Here is a 17,158-nt window from a genome sequence, read left to right on the forward strand (position 1 = left end):
CCAGTCCGTGCTCAATCCACTGAGCTACACCAGCCAGGGCTGAAAACTGCATTTTAAGCACAGTTGTTATAATGTTCAACTTTCAGATGCTGTGCTAAATAAAATAGACTATTTTAAAAATCATCCTATCAGGTTGGAAATTTTTAAACTTAAACAAGAAATACAATCTATCTCACTGATGTGTCTATTTTAAATGACTAGTGTCTTCTGTAAGTAAAACCATCATCATTCAAAACAAATTAGGAAACTAGAGAAGTTCTAAAGGCTGATATTTTTGAAAATCCTGATTTTTAAAACTCTCAAGAGTCAAAATTTACTCATTATAGAAGTTGGTAGATAAGGACGGGGAAAAAATGCTACAGTGCTTAGCATTCTTCCAATTGTTAGGGTCCCTCCCCTTTTATTTCTTTAAAGTGTAACAGTTTCAGTTTGTGATCTGTAAAAACAAAAATCCCAGTTCTGGTTGAATCCAGATAGTGTTCTGCTTTTTGCTGAAGATCACATAAAATACTGAGATATACTTAAAAGTCTATTGTACATCATAATTGCCCAAGACAGAAATTAAAGAATAATTTGGATAACTTAGAATAGATCACAAGTATCTTGAATATAGAAGGCACAAAATTAAGCTTCCCAAATATTAATAGTTTTCTTGAATTACATAGAAGATCGTGCTTGGAGAATTTGAAAAATTAAAGTGAAGGACAGAGCCTGTCAAGAAACTGGGCAGGATTATTATGAATGATCTCAGTCACCGAGGCTAACAAGCACGAAAAGCACATCTGCACAACACCTTGATAAGATGACGTACACAAATAGTAAGGGCAAGAATATCCATAAAAATATGACATTTTTCAAAAAAAATTATTTATCCTGTCCCAAAAAGAACTGCCTTGAAAGTTAGATTCATTCATTTTGTAATTAATTTCTTCAGTCTCTCTGGCATTGATACTTTGTTGTGAGCTATATTATTGCTGCAACAGTACAAGCTATTGTACTGTTTTGTAATTTCTCTTACTCTCTTTACCTGCCTGTCTCCTCCATCAGACTGAAAACTTCAAGAAGTATAGAACTGATACTCTGTCTAATAGACCATGGGTATCCTTAATGTTTCTTAAGGTCTTTCAGAACTTGGCATCTAGTGACTGCTTGAGAATTGTTTGCTGAAGAAAAAAACACTTGCTGAATAATGTGACAACAGATTCATGAAACTACCACTGTCATTTTTAAATTTCAAGTAAATATTTTTAGTTTTTTTTAATAATCATATCTGGGAGCCATACATTTAATGCAAAAAATCAAAGTAGAACTCGAAAAATAATTTTGGAATTCTAATTTTGAACATATGAATCACAGCAGAAAAATCACTCCCAATTTTTATAGGATCACCATGCTTTTGACTCAAGACTATTGTTCAGTTCAATCATTTGTATAATTCACTAACCATATAAAAGCTAACAGTCACTGCCTTCCTTATGCCTGATACTACACATACCTTAGTTATTCAGACCTAAAAGAACAGTCATACAATTGAGTATCAGTAATCATATTTTACAAATGAAGGGGAAAAAGCTTCAGTTTACAAATCTTCAGAGCTGGGAGTTAAACTCAATTTTGAGCACTATGAATCCGAAATTTATTGTACAATACTGTAGATTCAAAGGATTTTGATTATCTAAAATATACATTGTCTCTCTCTCACACACACACATGCACATACACACCATACAAACAACATTTGACAGTAGTGAGAGAATAATCTAAATTACGGGCTGCAAAATCTATAGGTTGAAATTTTATGTTCATTAGAAAACATATTTAATATCCAATGTCATCCGGGCCGTGTTAGAGTTGAAATATGATCCCAACTCTCCTAACTTCCAGTATATCTCCTTACTCACCTACACTCCAGATTTTAACATAACTTTTAGTTATTTTTATTCCCAATTTAAAAACATTATTTCTGCTCACTGCTTGAAGACACATACACACACATTCACACATACATACACTAATACACACTAACATCAGCACCATAAACGGAGGTTTAAGCAAATTTTCAGACATAAAGCACTTGCAAATTTCCCTCTCAAAGAAAATCACAGTTAACATTTGATACCATACTGACTGCTATTGTTCTAAACAAAAGTTTCCAGTAATGGTGTAAGTCAAACAATATACTGAAAGGATTGCTTTCTGTGGTTCCAAGTATTTCAGTGGTTGCCAGCTAGTATATAGGGGAAGTGCGAGGTCTTATCTCCCAGTAAATGTCAGAGTCTCTTTTCCAAAACTATACTAAATGATGTTGGTGTCAAATAACTTCTCTGCCCTTTGACAATTCTTGATTTTAGTGGTTCTTCTTTATGTATTTCATACAAACCATGACTTTCCAAACCTCTGACCTCATCACATTTTCCATAATCTGTACAAATCCCCCCCTTTGGCTAAGAAGTCATACTCTTCTGATTTTAAGTCCTGTCATTTGCTTGCAAACATCAGAAGAAAAGGCCAAGGGCCAAGGGGAAGAGCCAGATCAGAGGATTTAAGAGGAAAATGTTATTTTTACAAATTGACTGATGAGGAGGAAACTTATTTATAAAACAGCAACCAGAGGGAAAAAATTCAAACAACAATCCAAGTTGACAGGACCTATTCCAAAGTAGCTACTGAATCATGTGAAAATAGAGTCATGGAGTTTTGGATACAGAAAGGAATTCAGGAGTCCATCCAGGTCAACTGTACACTTGGCATATCAGGAGACCAAAACCCAAAGTGGTTTACATTATTGTTCAAAATCTTACAGCTATATTTAGTGGCAATGCCAGCAGGGGATCCAAGTTCCTGACCTCTCAAGTGTTTCATGGGACAATACATACTGTGTAGCAACTATGGCCACTTAACTGAAAATATTTACATTTTCTGTGTACCTAGGTCTAAGATACAATTTTTCTCACCATGAATATCAATCCTATGCCATCAGAGGAAGAGAAATTTACATTTCTTCAATTACTATTTTATACTTGGGTTTCTACTAGACCCTTTCACATGTATTATTTTATTTTGACACCAACAAAATTAAAATATAGCTATTATTTTCTTCATATTAAATGTGAAGACATTGGGGTTTAGAGAAGCAAATAAATCACTTAAAACCATATGCATATATATTAAATATGTGTATATACACACACACACACACACACACACATATATATATATAAAATGGAAAAGCTAAAAGTTGAGTGAAAGTTGAAATCAAATCTACCTTTTCTAAAGGTTTATCTCACTGGAATAAGCCATTAGTTCCCATGAGAGAAAAGGACATGAGTCTCCTGCACACTTAGCTATCTCTGGAATATTTTGACATAGTTTTAACACACAATAAGTGCATGATAAAAGGAAGAAATTCTCACAGATGATCCACAGATCATATCAGAAAAAAATGCTCATTGCTATAAAGTTAGCTTTTTAAATATTTCTTTGATTTTTAAAATAGTTTTTCCAGCTTTAGTGAAATATTATTGACAAGATAACATTGTTTAAGGTGTACGACATGATGATATGATAGATGTTTACATATTGTGAAATGATTTCCAGAAGAAAGTTCCTCTTTAGCAAGGAATAATGGACCTGACCCTGTATCACCTGCCTCTCAGCCTCCCTCTCCAGACTAGTCCACTTCCACTGACCCACACAACCTCCCATTCCAGCATGCTGAAACCACTCCTGGGCCTGGGAAAGTCACTTGTTCCATATCCAGACCCCTCTATGCATCACAGATCCAGTTTGAACTAGGTCTCACTCTGTTTTCTCCTCTTTCTACACTTGCCTCCTCAGCTTTTATGACTCATTTCAAGTGCTGTCTCTCTCAGAAAATTATCCTCCACCATCCACTTATATCTCCTCTCTGCATCATTACCAGTGCCTACTTTTCTGAGTACCTCTGATAAAGTAGTCTGTCCATTATAAGTTCATTACTTTATCTCCTTCACTAGACTGTGATCGTCTCAATTTAGAGACAGCTCTCAGTTTCTGTATCTCCATTTCCCGATAAATAGGTGAATAAAAGAATGGAGGAGTTAATGAATAAACTACAAGATCAAAGCTAGCTTATCAATCACTTGGAACAACAGATGCTGAAACATTTGTGATTGGCTTTGGAGTACTTATTTTGGGCCTGTGTCCACTTACAGATGATATTGATAAAATATATCAAATTTTTTAAACACAAAACTGAAGCCATATTTTAAAATCTATAGAAGGACTGTTTGTTCAATTGGCCATTTACTAAGGCCCATATCAGGGAAGGATGATTTCTATAATACTTGGCATTAATATTAATCATACCATCTAAGCTTTATCATTTTAATTTGTCTTATGACTTGGATTTTATCATATTTTGTTTCCTCTACTATCTTTCTTATTAAATGCTCTTTCTTATCTTTGATTTATTTATTACCATCGTCCTTCCAACTGAAAATATGCTCTAGCTTCTGCATCATTAAGTATGTTCCTTTTCTGCTTATAGTTACAGCAACAAAACCTCAACAAAAACAAACAAACAAACAAACAAACAAACTCTAAGGGTTTTTCTTGCACTACAGAAAACCACGTAAATCCTTAAATTGGTGTAAATATCTTTTATCATTTAAGCCCCAAATACTTTGCTATTTTCATACAGTTGCTTATTATGAATGTAGTAACAGAATGGTCACAAACTGTCTTATCCAAAGACCACAGAAAGCATTTGTCTTTGGGGTTGCTGACCCCTTTGCCTTAGAGTTCTCTTTTCTTTTTGTTGTATAACTAATCATCCAGATGTATGATGATTTACTTATCCTTTCTTTTTTTAATTGAATCTTTATTTTATTTTTTTACATTACTATTTAATCCCCTTATATCCCTCCCCCCTCCAGCAAACAAGTGTTCTTAGGATTGGGAACAAGACAGGGATGTTTACTTTCACCTCTTTGTCACATAGTACTGGAGTCTAGCCATAGCAATGAGACAAGAAAAAGAAATAAAAGGCATCCAAATCGGAAAGGGAGAAGTAAAACTGTCTTTATTTAGAGATGACATGATACTATACATAGAGAACCGCAAAGATTCCACAAAGGAGCTACCAGAACTGATCAATGAATTCAGCAAAGTAGCATGATACAAAATTAATCCCTGGAAGTCAGTTGCATTTTTATATGTCAATGATGAACTAACAGAAAGGGAAATTAAGGAAATGATCCCATTCACAAAAAGAATGAAGTACCTAGGAATAAACCTAAGCAAGGATGTAAAAGATCTGTATTTAGAAAATTATAAGACACTGAAAAAAGAAATAGAAGAAGGCAAAAATAAGTGGAAGCACATACCATGTAAATGGATAAAAAGAATTAACACCATTAAAATGTCCATGCTACCCAAAGCAAGCTACAGATTTAACACAATTCTAATCAAGATCCCAATGATGTATTTCACTGTACTTATCTTTTCTTGTCAGGCATTATAAAATGCCTTTTTATTTACACAATTATTCACATTTGTATAGATACTTCAAACTGAAAATAATAAACAAATAAATATATTATTTTTGAGGCTTAGTAGACATTATCACCTGGTTTTTAGAAAAGTTTATCAATTTACATTTTTGGAAGCACTTTATAGGAGTCCCAATATCACTGCAACTTTGCACTGAGTACTAAGAATTTTTTAAATTCTTGCTAGATTGATTCATGGGTAATTGTATCTGTTTATAATATTGCATTTTTAGAACATGGAAGAAGTATTTCATAAAACATTTTAAAATTTAAAATAGTTTATCAACCATTGTCATTTCCATTTAAAATTTATCTGTTGTAAATAAACTCTTTTTATTCCAAGAGCAACATGATTGAAAGGAAAAAGTTAGAGCCTTCCCTCACATCATAAAAAATAATAAATCTTAGTTTTAAGTTAAATTTTAAAAATCATAAATAATTAGTATAAAAATTATTATTTCTACCAAGAACATATATTTTATAATTAAAAGCAATCAATATCACAGAGATAATTAGTTTAAGAAACTATAAAATTTCATTCATCAAAATCATGAATAAAATATTAAGTAACAATATGGTTGAAAATATATTCAGCAAATATCACATACCCAACGTTGCTAATCCTAACATATAAAGTAGCTATTTTAACCAATAAGAATTTTTTTAAATCTTTATAATTCTAAGACCTGAATCCCTACCAGAAACTTAATCATCTGCAGTTAAAATGTATGGGTTAAGGAGAAACATATTATCTGTGAAAGTGGCTGGGGTAGAATTAAAGATATTTTGTCAATACATAGAAAAGCAGGCATTTTTTTCTCTTCCAGAAAAGAGTCTGTTTTGCTATAAAAGGGTAGGCATTTGTCAAAGGTCAAGGGGATAATTTAAAGTTTGCTGTAAATTATCCAGCAGTAGAGAATGAAAAATTTATTGTTATACAAATATATTGTATAATTCAAGGGAAGTCAATTCTACCATCTTTTTCTTTTGTGAAACATATCATTTCTTCTTTTAGGAAGATGGAGCATCATAAAATATAATATTTTTGTCTTATTACTTTAGCTTCCTGAAGAAATATATACATTCACTACAATTATTGAATTTTATGTAGTCAGATTTTGTAGATACTCCAACCTATTCCAGCAGTGTTCATGTGTCTAAATTTTATATTATATAATATGTTATCCAGTGTCAACTATATACACATTTGATGGATCTGGGGAATGTTTCTCCTTTTGTTTATATCATACAATGAAAATTTCTATTTGTAGTCAGTGGACATTGCTATTAGGAAATGCAGTGAGAAATTTAATTTTCAATTACATTTAATTCAAATGAGCTGTATTTCAATTTCATTATTAATTTAGTTTTACAGTTTCTGCATTTCTTTATGAATTTTCCATCTGATACTTAGAAAAACACTTTGAAATAAAAGTCTTATTATTATTAATATCCAAGGACAATGAAAATAATGATGTTTAAAATCTTAAAATAGATGTCCAAAATTTTATGTTTCCAGTAATTGCCAGGAACCCTACTTTCTGATTCCTAATATCTAGGACACTTCATTTAGCCACTCTTCATGTTCCTATATTTTCTTTTCAACTGTAAGGATTTAAATGACCTTTACTTATATATGATTACCCTAAATATGATATGATATGATATGATATTAATGTGATATATTAATTTTGGACTCCAGTGTTATATAAATTCTAAACCAACAATGCATGAATGGAAACTAGAATTTTCTCAAATCCTACATTTTTTTAATTTAATAAATAACATATAACTCAATGTACCAATTTTGGTGCTAGATTATGAAAATACAGAGAAAATAAATCAGATTTGTTGTAGAGTTCAAGATGTCTAGAGCTTGTTGTCTAGGCATATTGAGCTGTTTGGTATATCTCAAATCTTAATGCACATAGAATACCTGAGCAATCCAAACAAATGCCCATTCTGACTCAGCAGCTCTGGTGCAAGTTTTGAGATTGTAGTTCTAACAAGCTCCCAGGTGATGTCAATACTGGTAGTTTAGAACTGTGATTTGAGTACTAAAGATTTACTTATATAAGCATGGATATATTTAAATAGATATTTTTACCTGCCACTCACTGCTGTTCTTGTATTTTTAGGAAAAATATGAACCAGGAGGAAATTAAAAGGGAGCTGGTCAAGCACTGAAGATCAAAGAATAAAAGGGGACAATTAGAAGAAAGTGGTCTATTTTTGTCACTTGAACAATAGTTAATAAAATAAAATTAAAATTAAATTAAATTAAATTAAAAAGTGGTCTAGGCTAAAGGGAAGATGGGGACAGTGGAGAGTGGAGAAATGGGAGGTACCATAAAAGAATAAATAAACAAAATCAAATTTAAAATTTCAACTAGTTTTAACAGAAAAAAAGTGCTTTTGTAGCTTTCAGTTACCCATTTCTGAATCACTTAAGTCTTGCTCACTATTTTTAATATCTGTTTAAGTGAGGAGTGGCATTTGACGATTAAAAAATATCAGTTGCCAATTGCAACTTAATTTACCCAGAGGCCTCCATACAACATCAAAGGCAGCACAGTGTGGGACCAGGATTACTCATCAGCTGGACACTGTCTCTCTTCTATGGAAAACCAGTACTGATGGGCTGCCTGACATTTCATACAATTCCCAGGTAGCCCAGAGAATGGAGAAAAACCACCATCACTGTTGCACACCAAGGTGGCAGGGGAGAAGAATGTGGAAAATGGAATGAGGATTTGTTCTCCAGCATCAATATAAGGAAATATTTCAATCTTTAAAAATCTCATTAGAAAACCACTATTGTTAATTTTATAAAATTCTTGAATATAGAAAGCACAAATATTAGAATGCAGTTTTGTAAATATACACAGGTGTAAGTTATCTAAAAGACATGAAAAGTAACTGTAGGAAAACTTAAAAGCATATTAAACATTGTTTTACAAAAGCCCCCAAAATTTTCATGACTAAATAATTGCATCCTTTATGTAAGGTATATACTGTTCCAATAATTTTACAACTACACATAGTAAAAAATACAAGAATATATTCAAAAGGCACTTTAAAATTGAGTTCACAGAAGGAGCTTTTTACACCTGCCCTTTGTTCTTTTCCTGCCTAGAATGATATATAAATATGTTGTCTTCTGAACTCTAAGTTCCTGAAATTGTACAGCATTCTTTAGATAAATCAATACACACAGGGTGGATTTAGGGCAGAGATTTTGTAGAAGCAATTCTATCACTCTGTGGTCTCAGTGAGTGGGTAAATTGTAACAACCTAGGTAGAGAGAACTAGTTTATACAATAATCTCACTTTCTACATTGGAAAACTAAAGAAGGTAAAGTATAGCATGCCACTTTGGCCAGTATCACTTACAATGAGCTATGCTTGCAGTCCTGGACCCTATCTTGGGTGACAGTTTTCCTGCAGCACTGAGATATCTCTATCTCTATCTCTCTCCCTCCCTCTTTCTCTTAATATCTTCTTAAAATGTGTTGTGTGTGACTCTAAAGATTAGTTATTTATTTAGAGTTACTGTGGAATATTTCACAGACATAGGTAAAATTCTGAGTTTAAACAGTCTTATTCAGTATTGGAAGTTTACCTATTCTCCTTTTAAAATATTTTGCAAGTCATTCTGCATTGAAATAATAGAGCTGCCCCATACAAAATATTTTACATTCACTATGTGTTTTCAGAAACTTCTTATTTCAAAGATTTTTCCTGACCCCACAAATCTCCAGGCCTCATTCAGGAAGGAATGCAGGAATAATCATTTCTATAACTGTACTCCACTCATGACTGGCCTACTGTTGGCACCCACTAAGGTTTGTTGCCTTTAATAAACTACTGTAACAAGTTATTAGTACCTTTAAGATAATAATTTAATGTTTACCTTTTACCAGATTATTTTTATTTTAAGCGACTATAAGAATAATTTCAAAGAAAGTGTTTCAATAAATTGAATTATACTTAATGTGGCGCCTGTGTAGGGAAGAATTTTAGGGAATTATTTGTGGAGGCCTCTAAATTCACTGGTCCTGTAAGTACTGGTATAAAGGGAAGTTTCATAATTCTAAAAATCATATTTTTATCCTTTTGTCTACACACATCATTATAATTGCTCTTAGAAATGTAACTTCAGTCAACTGAATATTTGGAATGTTTTCTATTAGTTAACAAAACAAAGCTATTTTTGGGCCTAAAATTGCACTTGTCTTTACTTAAAAACACCATAGACATAGATGTTATTTGATGAAAAGAAGAGCTTATCCTAAAGAGAAAAATGACAACATTGGAAATAAGAATATGCATCCCACAGAACATTCTTTTTGAATAAACCCTGGCCTGCACCTGCTCTGTGGATGCAGAAGCACATGAAGGAAAGTCACATCTTCCTCCCATTTCAAGGCAGTACAATCTGAGAATCAAAATGCCTGTCAGTGTAGAAATAGGTCCAATGAATAATCCTTAAATAATATTTTCCTTTCTGTTATTTACAACATGAATGAAACTTGAGGGTATCATGCTAAATGAAAAAAAAAAACAGTCTGAGAACTACAAATACTGTATAATAGCATTTATACATTAAATTTTAAAAAGCCAAACTTACAGAAATGAGGGTAGAATGATGGTTAGCAGGGGCTGGAGGGTGGGACAAATGACTAGATATTGGTAAGGTCATAGACATCAAGTTAAAAGGTGAATAAGTTCTGCAACTAATGCATAGCATTGTGACTTTAGTTAACAATACTGTATTCTATGCTTGAAAGTTGCTAAGAGAGACTTTAAATGTTCTCATCACCAAAAAAATAGTTAGATATGTGACCTGAAGGAGGTGTTTAAATTGAAATATATGCATGTGTAAAATCAACACATTGTACACCTTAAACTTACACAATGTTACATGTCAATTATATCTCAATAAGTCTAGAAAAATAAAATAGAATTTTCCTTTTATGCCTCTATTTCCTTTTCTTCTTAAAGAAGGTGGAACAAGGTATATAACTGATATGTGAATGTGGAAGTAAATCACATCAAAATAAACACTACAAGAGCTTTATCATCTTTTATTAATCTGTCCTATCAGAGAGGATTATGGGTCAAGAGAAGGAAGATATTTTCAATTTGAGGGAGTGATTGACCACCCATGATTCTTTGCCTTGGCCAACCTTCTTTCCTTGCAGAAACAAGGCATTCACTTCCTGGGGAACCATGTGCTAGGTGTCTTGAGGGATGCACATATAAAAAATATCAACCAGGTGGACATTACACTAATATTTGAATTTAATTTTAAATACTTTTATTAAGAAAGAAAATTATTTCTCTCATTTTTCTTTTGTTTAGGTATTTATGTGTATGAGTCCTAGATTTTACAAATCAGTTCACTATTTAGTCACTCATTAGGTAACCAAAACCAGGCTTTGATTTTCATTTATTCATTTAACTTTAAGCAGCATGTAATGTTATTGACCAGGGCTCCTAGTCAGTGTAATACCTCACTGAAACCAGTATTTAACTGATGATACAAACAGCCACTGAGAGAGTATCCCATCCAGGAGAGAAAGTACATGACACCGTATGTGCATGTGTCTGTAGCTACGTGGAACTACCATTACAGGCTAAATGTACAACATGGGCATTTTTCATAGGCTAATTGGAAAATACTTGTGTGGGATATTAAAAATACTTTTTTCCAAAACTCTTCTTTACAGGACAATAATGCCATTTACATGCCCCTTGCATTTGTCCCCCATAGAAAAACTATTAGAGCAAGAAATTCTTTCTGCATTTAATAATACATTCCAATATGTCATTTTAAAAAAATAACACTTTATTCTTTGAAGGATGTTCTCACAATAATAAAGGTGAAGTTTAAAATCTAATATTCAATGATGATTTTATCTAAAAATAATGCTTTGGTTTAAAAGTTAGAGGTCAACTTAACATAATATCTGTGTGAATCTGATCTTTGAGGGGTCAGTGAACTATTTCCCTCTGAAAGCAGACCAGGCATAATTTCTCTCCTAACAAGCTTACTAACTAAAGGGAAAAGTGGGAAACAAACTGGGAACCCAGGCTCTACACACAGTCAACCATCAAAATCTGTAGCTACGCAGATATATGTACAATACATCTCTGCGAAGGTGAACAATTTGAAAGATTCTATGAACTGTTATTAAAATTTTAACAATTTTGACCAATTTGATATTGATGGGAAACTGTTTTAAGGAATGATGAGGCTTTGGCTGAATTTTAAGTCAGAAAATTGTTCTTGATGTTGTAGGGTAGAAGAAACACATGTACAATTACAAAGGCCACACATACTTGGGAAGGAAATGGTCTGGCTCACAGGCAGTGAGTCAGAATGTTATGAGAAAGACAAGGACTTTAGAAAGGGTGGAAGTGTGGTCTTCAGTGTTGTGTCATCGAAGATGCTTATGTCCAGGAGGCTCAAAAAACTGAATCTCCCAAGTAGCAAGTACACAACAAAGATGGTCTTCCTGCCAAGATTATTTGTTTCCAATGATAAGTGGACTTTATAAAATTTTTCCTGAAAAATTAGAAACCCAATCCTGAGTTACATTTCCTAATACATATTTTAATCTATAATTCTAAATTGTATTGTTGGAAACTAGTAATAATGGATAGAAAATAAAAATTGTTATGATAATTTTCATGTCTTCATAAAGATGTTTATCCTCATTTTTTTGTACTTCTCGGTAAGATTGATCATACCGCAGTTATACATCATACTATTGGTCACCTTTGTGTTCTTGTTAAGTAAGTTTTGATTTTATGTTTTAGAGTAAATGTAAATTTGGATACTACACATCAAAAGATACCATAGCTAAATATTTGTTTGAGCTTTCAATAATCCTTAATATCAATGATGAGTTAAAACATTTCTGCCAGTTTTGTAGTTCTAAATTAAGTCTTTGAAGAAATTGCTATCTTTAGAAAAAGAAGAAAGCTCACCTTATCACAAAATTATGACTGTCAATCTCCTTTCCACATCCACTATCTAGCAGAATGCCAGAATTTCCAACAACTGCACAGGTCTGAAATCTGCGGTTTTTCATGGGTGACACTTCAGGCAGGAGGCTGTGCAGATCTTGAGAAATGTTCAGTGTCCGGCGCCTGTCAAGCACGTAGTGGATGACATCACCAGGCTTGAAACTGCTCTTGACCACTGAAACATCTCGCTCTGCATCGAGGAAACGAAGAATGTTCTTCCTATATTTGAAATACAAAGTGTTCTATTAATGACAACTTATCAAAGAACTGGTGACATCATTTACAAAGTACCATATGATGACATGTAAACTGGAAAATTACTAATCTTAAATTGCAAGTTGGTAATTAAAGCAACCAATTATATAGATTCTATAGGAAATAGAATATATATTTACAGATAATTTGCATATAGTTTTTCAATGATTTTCTAAATGAATACAGTTTATACACTCATTTGTATTCACCCATTTGTAGAGTGAAAAAAGACCCTTTATCTATCAGAACATACAGGAAAATTACTTCAGTAAATAAAATGCAATTGTCATGACTTGACTTTGAATAATTAGATATCCTGTTGGCTTTAATTAATTTTCTATAGTAATCTATTTTGTTTAATATTGTCTAATTAAGGTGACTAGAAATAACTTGATATTGTTTGGAATTACACTTTAGTAAACTTTATTAAAATAATTGAGCTTTTCAAAGAACTTATACACATTTACCCAAATTGTGTGTACATTATAATTACTTGAAGAGGAATAAAAACAATAATATGGTGTGTATTAAAAAGCTAGCTACCAAGCTCAATCATCCAGGAAGTAAGACATCTACACAGAGGAAAAGATATCTAGAACACTGGACTCACGGCAAAGATAGCTAATTGCTCCTTAGTGTTCTTTCTTCCCTTCTTCCTTTTAGTGTTGAGTCTTCTAAGTTTTAATTGATCACATCGATGCTCACCTGGAACATTTCCAAGTTTTCAAACCCAAGTGCATCTAGGTTTGGTGCTGTGAGTCTGTTTTCTTAAACAGTGTATGAGTGAATCATGACCATGACTATATGAGAGAAAAATACATTTTCAACTCGTTTGAACCATTGCATTTTAAGGTCCTTTTTTATGGAAGATTAGCCTACCCCATGACTAATAAAGAAATGATAAAAGATGTAAGACACTATATAAACATACATGCATATGCTAAGTTTGATGATAACAAATGAAAAAAAAATAGATATAGTGGGCCAGAAAGCTGGCCACCTTTGGCATGACAGAGCAAAGCTCCTGATAAAACTGTTGTCCACAATAATTTGGGAATCACAGTATATATCTAACAAGCCTGTTATTCTTAAAGAGTTGTTTAAAAAGTGTTTATATATTGTTTGTTTCATTCAGCAAGACCCTAAAAGATTGGTGAAGTTAGGCATAGAATAGCCAAATTGAAAGCTGAAGTGAAAGGGAAAATTTCTAATAATAACCTATAATCTAAACTGTGTGAGAGTCAAGTAATTGGGACATCCCAAATGTTTCTGATGCCCCAATGAGCAAGAGATGCAACTGTAAATCACAGCCATCCCAAAAGCAAGATGGATATTGTCTTCCCATCTAAGTATATTTATTCTAATGACTTAAGAATAGCTGCCATTACATGGTGGGAGTTGGAAGACTGAAGAAGTTGTGTTCAGAAGTTTTGGGGGGAGGTATTAGACCAGGAACTAATTACAAAGAAGTAACCCAAGAGCCTAATGAATTTTTGAGAATTGTATCGCCAAAGAGATTATAAACTTGTTTTACGAAGTCCAAGATTGCTTGATCCTTAATCTACCAAACATATACCAGCTATAAGCTATCTGAGAAAGCTCTTTTCTAGCAGTTTGTAAGTTGGATATTATTTACTAGTGTGCACTTATTGAAGCTTATATTTTCAGAGCTAAAAACAATGTCATTATTATAACAAGGTATGACAGACATATTTTTCCTGTAGTGTTGTTATTGTTTAAGCTCCATCACAACTCAAGCACTTTCTTACTGAGCACAAAATGTGTCCTCCTTTCATCACTTCACCAAAAAGGCAATTCCCCAAATCACACTTATAAACCTGAATCATGACTAACAAAGAGACATAGAAAATAACTCACACATATCTTTCCTTTGATTTCTTTATTTAGGCTTGTTTTAAATAGGTCCCAGTTTAATATGTGGTATAATTAGAAAACAATGTGATTACAAACTTTATTTTGTCAGATTTTGTATGGAATATATTCATCATCTTTGAAAAATAAAGTTTTGAAAACTTTTCCTCAGGTTTTCTGAGTGCATGTCTTTTATCTCCTTATATATTGGAAAAAGAAATTGAGGAAGACACAAGTAAGTGGAAGCATATAATGTATTTATGGATTGGAAAAATTAACATCATTACAGCATCCATACTACCCAAAGCAATTTATAGACTCAACACAATTCCTATTACAATATCAATGTTGTATTTCATAGATGTAGAAAAAATATTCCAGAAATTTACATGATTCAAAAAAGACCCAAATAGCCTCAGCTATATTGAGAAAAAGAACAAAGTTGGAGGTATCACAGTATCTGATATCAAATTATATTACAGGGCCATTGTAATCAAAATAGTTTGGTATAAGAACAGGCATTTGGATCAATGGAACACAACAGAGAGTCCAGAAATAAACCTACATCTGTATGGTTGATTAATATCTAACAAGGGAAGCAAGAGCATACAATGAAGTAAAGACAGTCTCTCAAATAAATGGTGCTGGGAAAATTGGACAAGTACGTGTTGGAAAAGTACATGTGGAAAAATGAAACTAGATCACTAATTTATACCATGCATAAGGATAAATTCTAATTGGATAAAAGACTTAAATGTAAGTCACAAAACCATAAAAATCCTAGAAGAAAATATAGGCAGTAAAATCCCACATATCTCTCATAGCAATTTCTTTGCTGATACATCGCCTAGGGCAAGGGAAATAAAAGAAAAATAAACAAATGGAACTGCATCAAACTAAAAAGCTTTTGCAAAGCTAAAGAAACCATCAACAAAGAGAGCCCACTGCATGGGAGAACACATTTGCCAATGATACATCTGACAATGGTTTAATTATCAAAATATATAAATAATTTACACAACTTAACAACAGAAAGATAAACAATCCAATTAAAATGGACAAGGGACCCAATAGACACTGCTCCAAAGAGGACATATACTTGGCCAATAAACATATGAAAAAAATGCTCAGTGTCCCTAATCATAAGAGAAATGCAAATTTTAACCACAGTGAGGTATCACTTTGCACCTGTCAGAATGGCCATCATCAATCCTAGTGTGGCAATGCAGACTGGTGTAGCCACTGTAGAAAACAGCATGGAGCTTCCTCAAAAAATTAGAAATAGAACTGTCTTTGATTCAGCAGTCCCACTCCTGGCAACATATCCTAAGAACCCTAAAACACTTATCAGGAAGAATATATTCACCCCTATGTTCATATCAGTGTTATTTATAATAGCCAAGGTCTGGAAACTGCCTAAGTGCCCATCAAGTAAATGAAAGGATGAAAAAACTGTGGTATATTTACACAATGGAATTCTACATGGCTTTTAAAAAAAAGGAACTCTTATCCTTTGCAACACAATGGATGGACACAGAGAATATTATGTCAAATGAAATAAGCTAGTCAGACAAAGACAAATACCATATGACTTCATTCATGGGTAAAATCTAATAAACAAAATAAAGTGATGAATAAAATAAAATCAGAGGCATGGACACATGGAATAGACAGATAGATCTCAGAGGGGAAAAGGGTGGGGGGAATGGAAGAGAGTGGTCAAACAACATGTATGCATACATGCGAAGTCCATGGACACAGACAACAACGTGGTAAAGGCTGGAGGGGGGAAAGGCAGGTTAGTGGAGGGAGGGAAAGGGTAGGTAAATGAGATCATCTGCAATAAGATCAACAATAAAAAATTAAAACAGAGAAAAAAGAAAAACTCTCCTCAGGTTGTTGGAATATTAGGTTCATCACAAGTTATATCTGTACAGGAAAACCTGTATAACTTCCCTACAAATGAAATTTAAAAATTAATCGAAATACTATCAGACACCATAACAGTTCATTTTAACAACATATGAGTTATATGAGATTATATGAGAAGAGAATTTCTGGTGAATTCAGCAACTACAGGGCATGTGTACTGCAGAAAATTCAGAAGTCTTTCATGATGTTAAGCAAGTATGATTCTTAACAAAAATTAATAACAAGTGCACGAGCAGCAATGCATAGAAAATTTTATACATACTTATGAACTATAATTTATTTCTTTGAGGGAAAAAAGTAATGCCTGGCACTTGTATTTCAACAATTTTTTTTCATTTCCTGTGAAAACGACAAAGCTGGCTCTAAAATAAAGACTGCACGGATGTGGTCAAATCACCAAAAGAAGAGGTATTATCATTTTCTTTTGAACATAATGTGGAGGGGTTGCAGCAGATCTGTGAAGATGTAACTCACGAGCAGTGGCACGTTTGCAAGCACGAAGGGAATAGATGTCAGGTCCAGATTTGAAAGAA

The 17,158-nt window shown here is 32.9% G+C and overlaps 1 protein-coding gene across 1 annotated transcript in view; it reads right to left on the reverse strand.

Moving 5' to 3' along the window:
* Positions 1–17,158, reverse strand: part of ST8SIA4 (ST8 alpha-N-acetyl-neuraminide alpha-2,8-sialyltransferase 4) — a 90,549-nt gene that overhangs the window by 56,858 nt on the left and 16,533 nt on the right. The window contains exon 3 of the mRNA XM_028516950.2: positions 12,528–12,785. Within this exon, the coding sequence (XP_028372751.1) occupies positions 12,528–12,785 (258 nt within the window). The remainder of the gene's footprint in view (positions 1–12,527; positions 12,786–17,158) is intronic.

The sequence above is a fragment of the Phyllostomus discolor genome, chromosome 3, assembly GCF_004126475.2.
Source record: "Phyllostomus discolor isolate MPI-MPIP mPhyDis1 chromosome 3, mPhyDis1.pri.v3, whole genome shotgun sequence".
In the NCBI taxonomy this organism is placed as follows: domain Eukaryota; kingdom Metazoa; phylum Chordata; class Mammalia; order Chiroptera; family Phyllostomidae; genus Phyllostomus; species Phyllostomus discolor.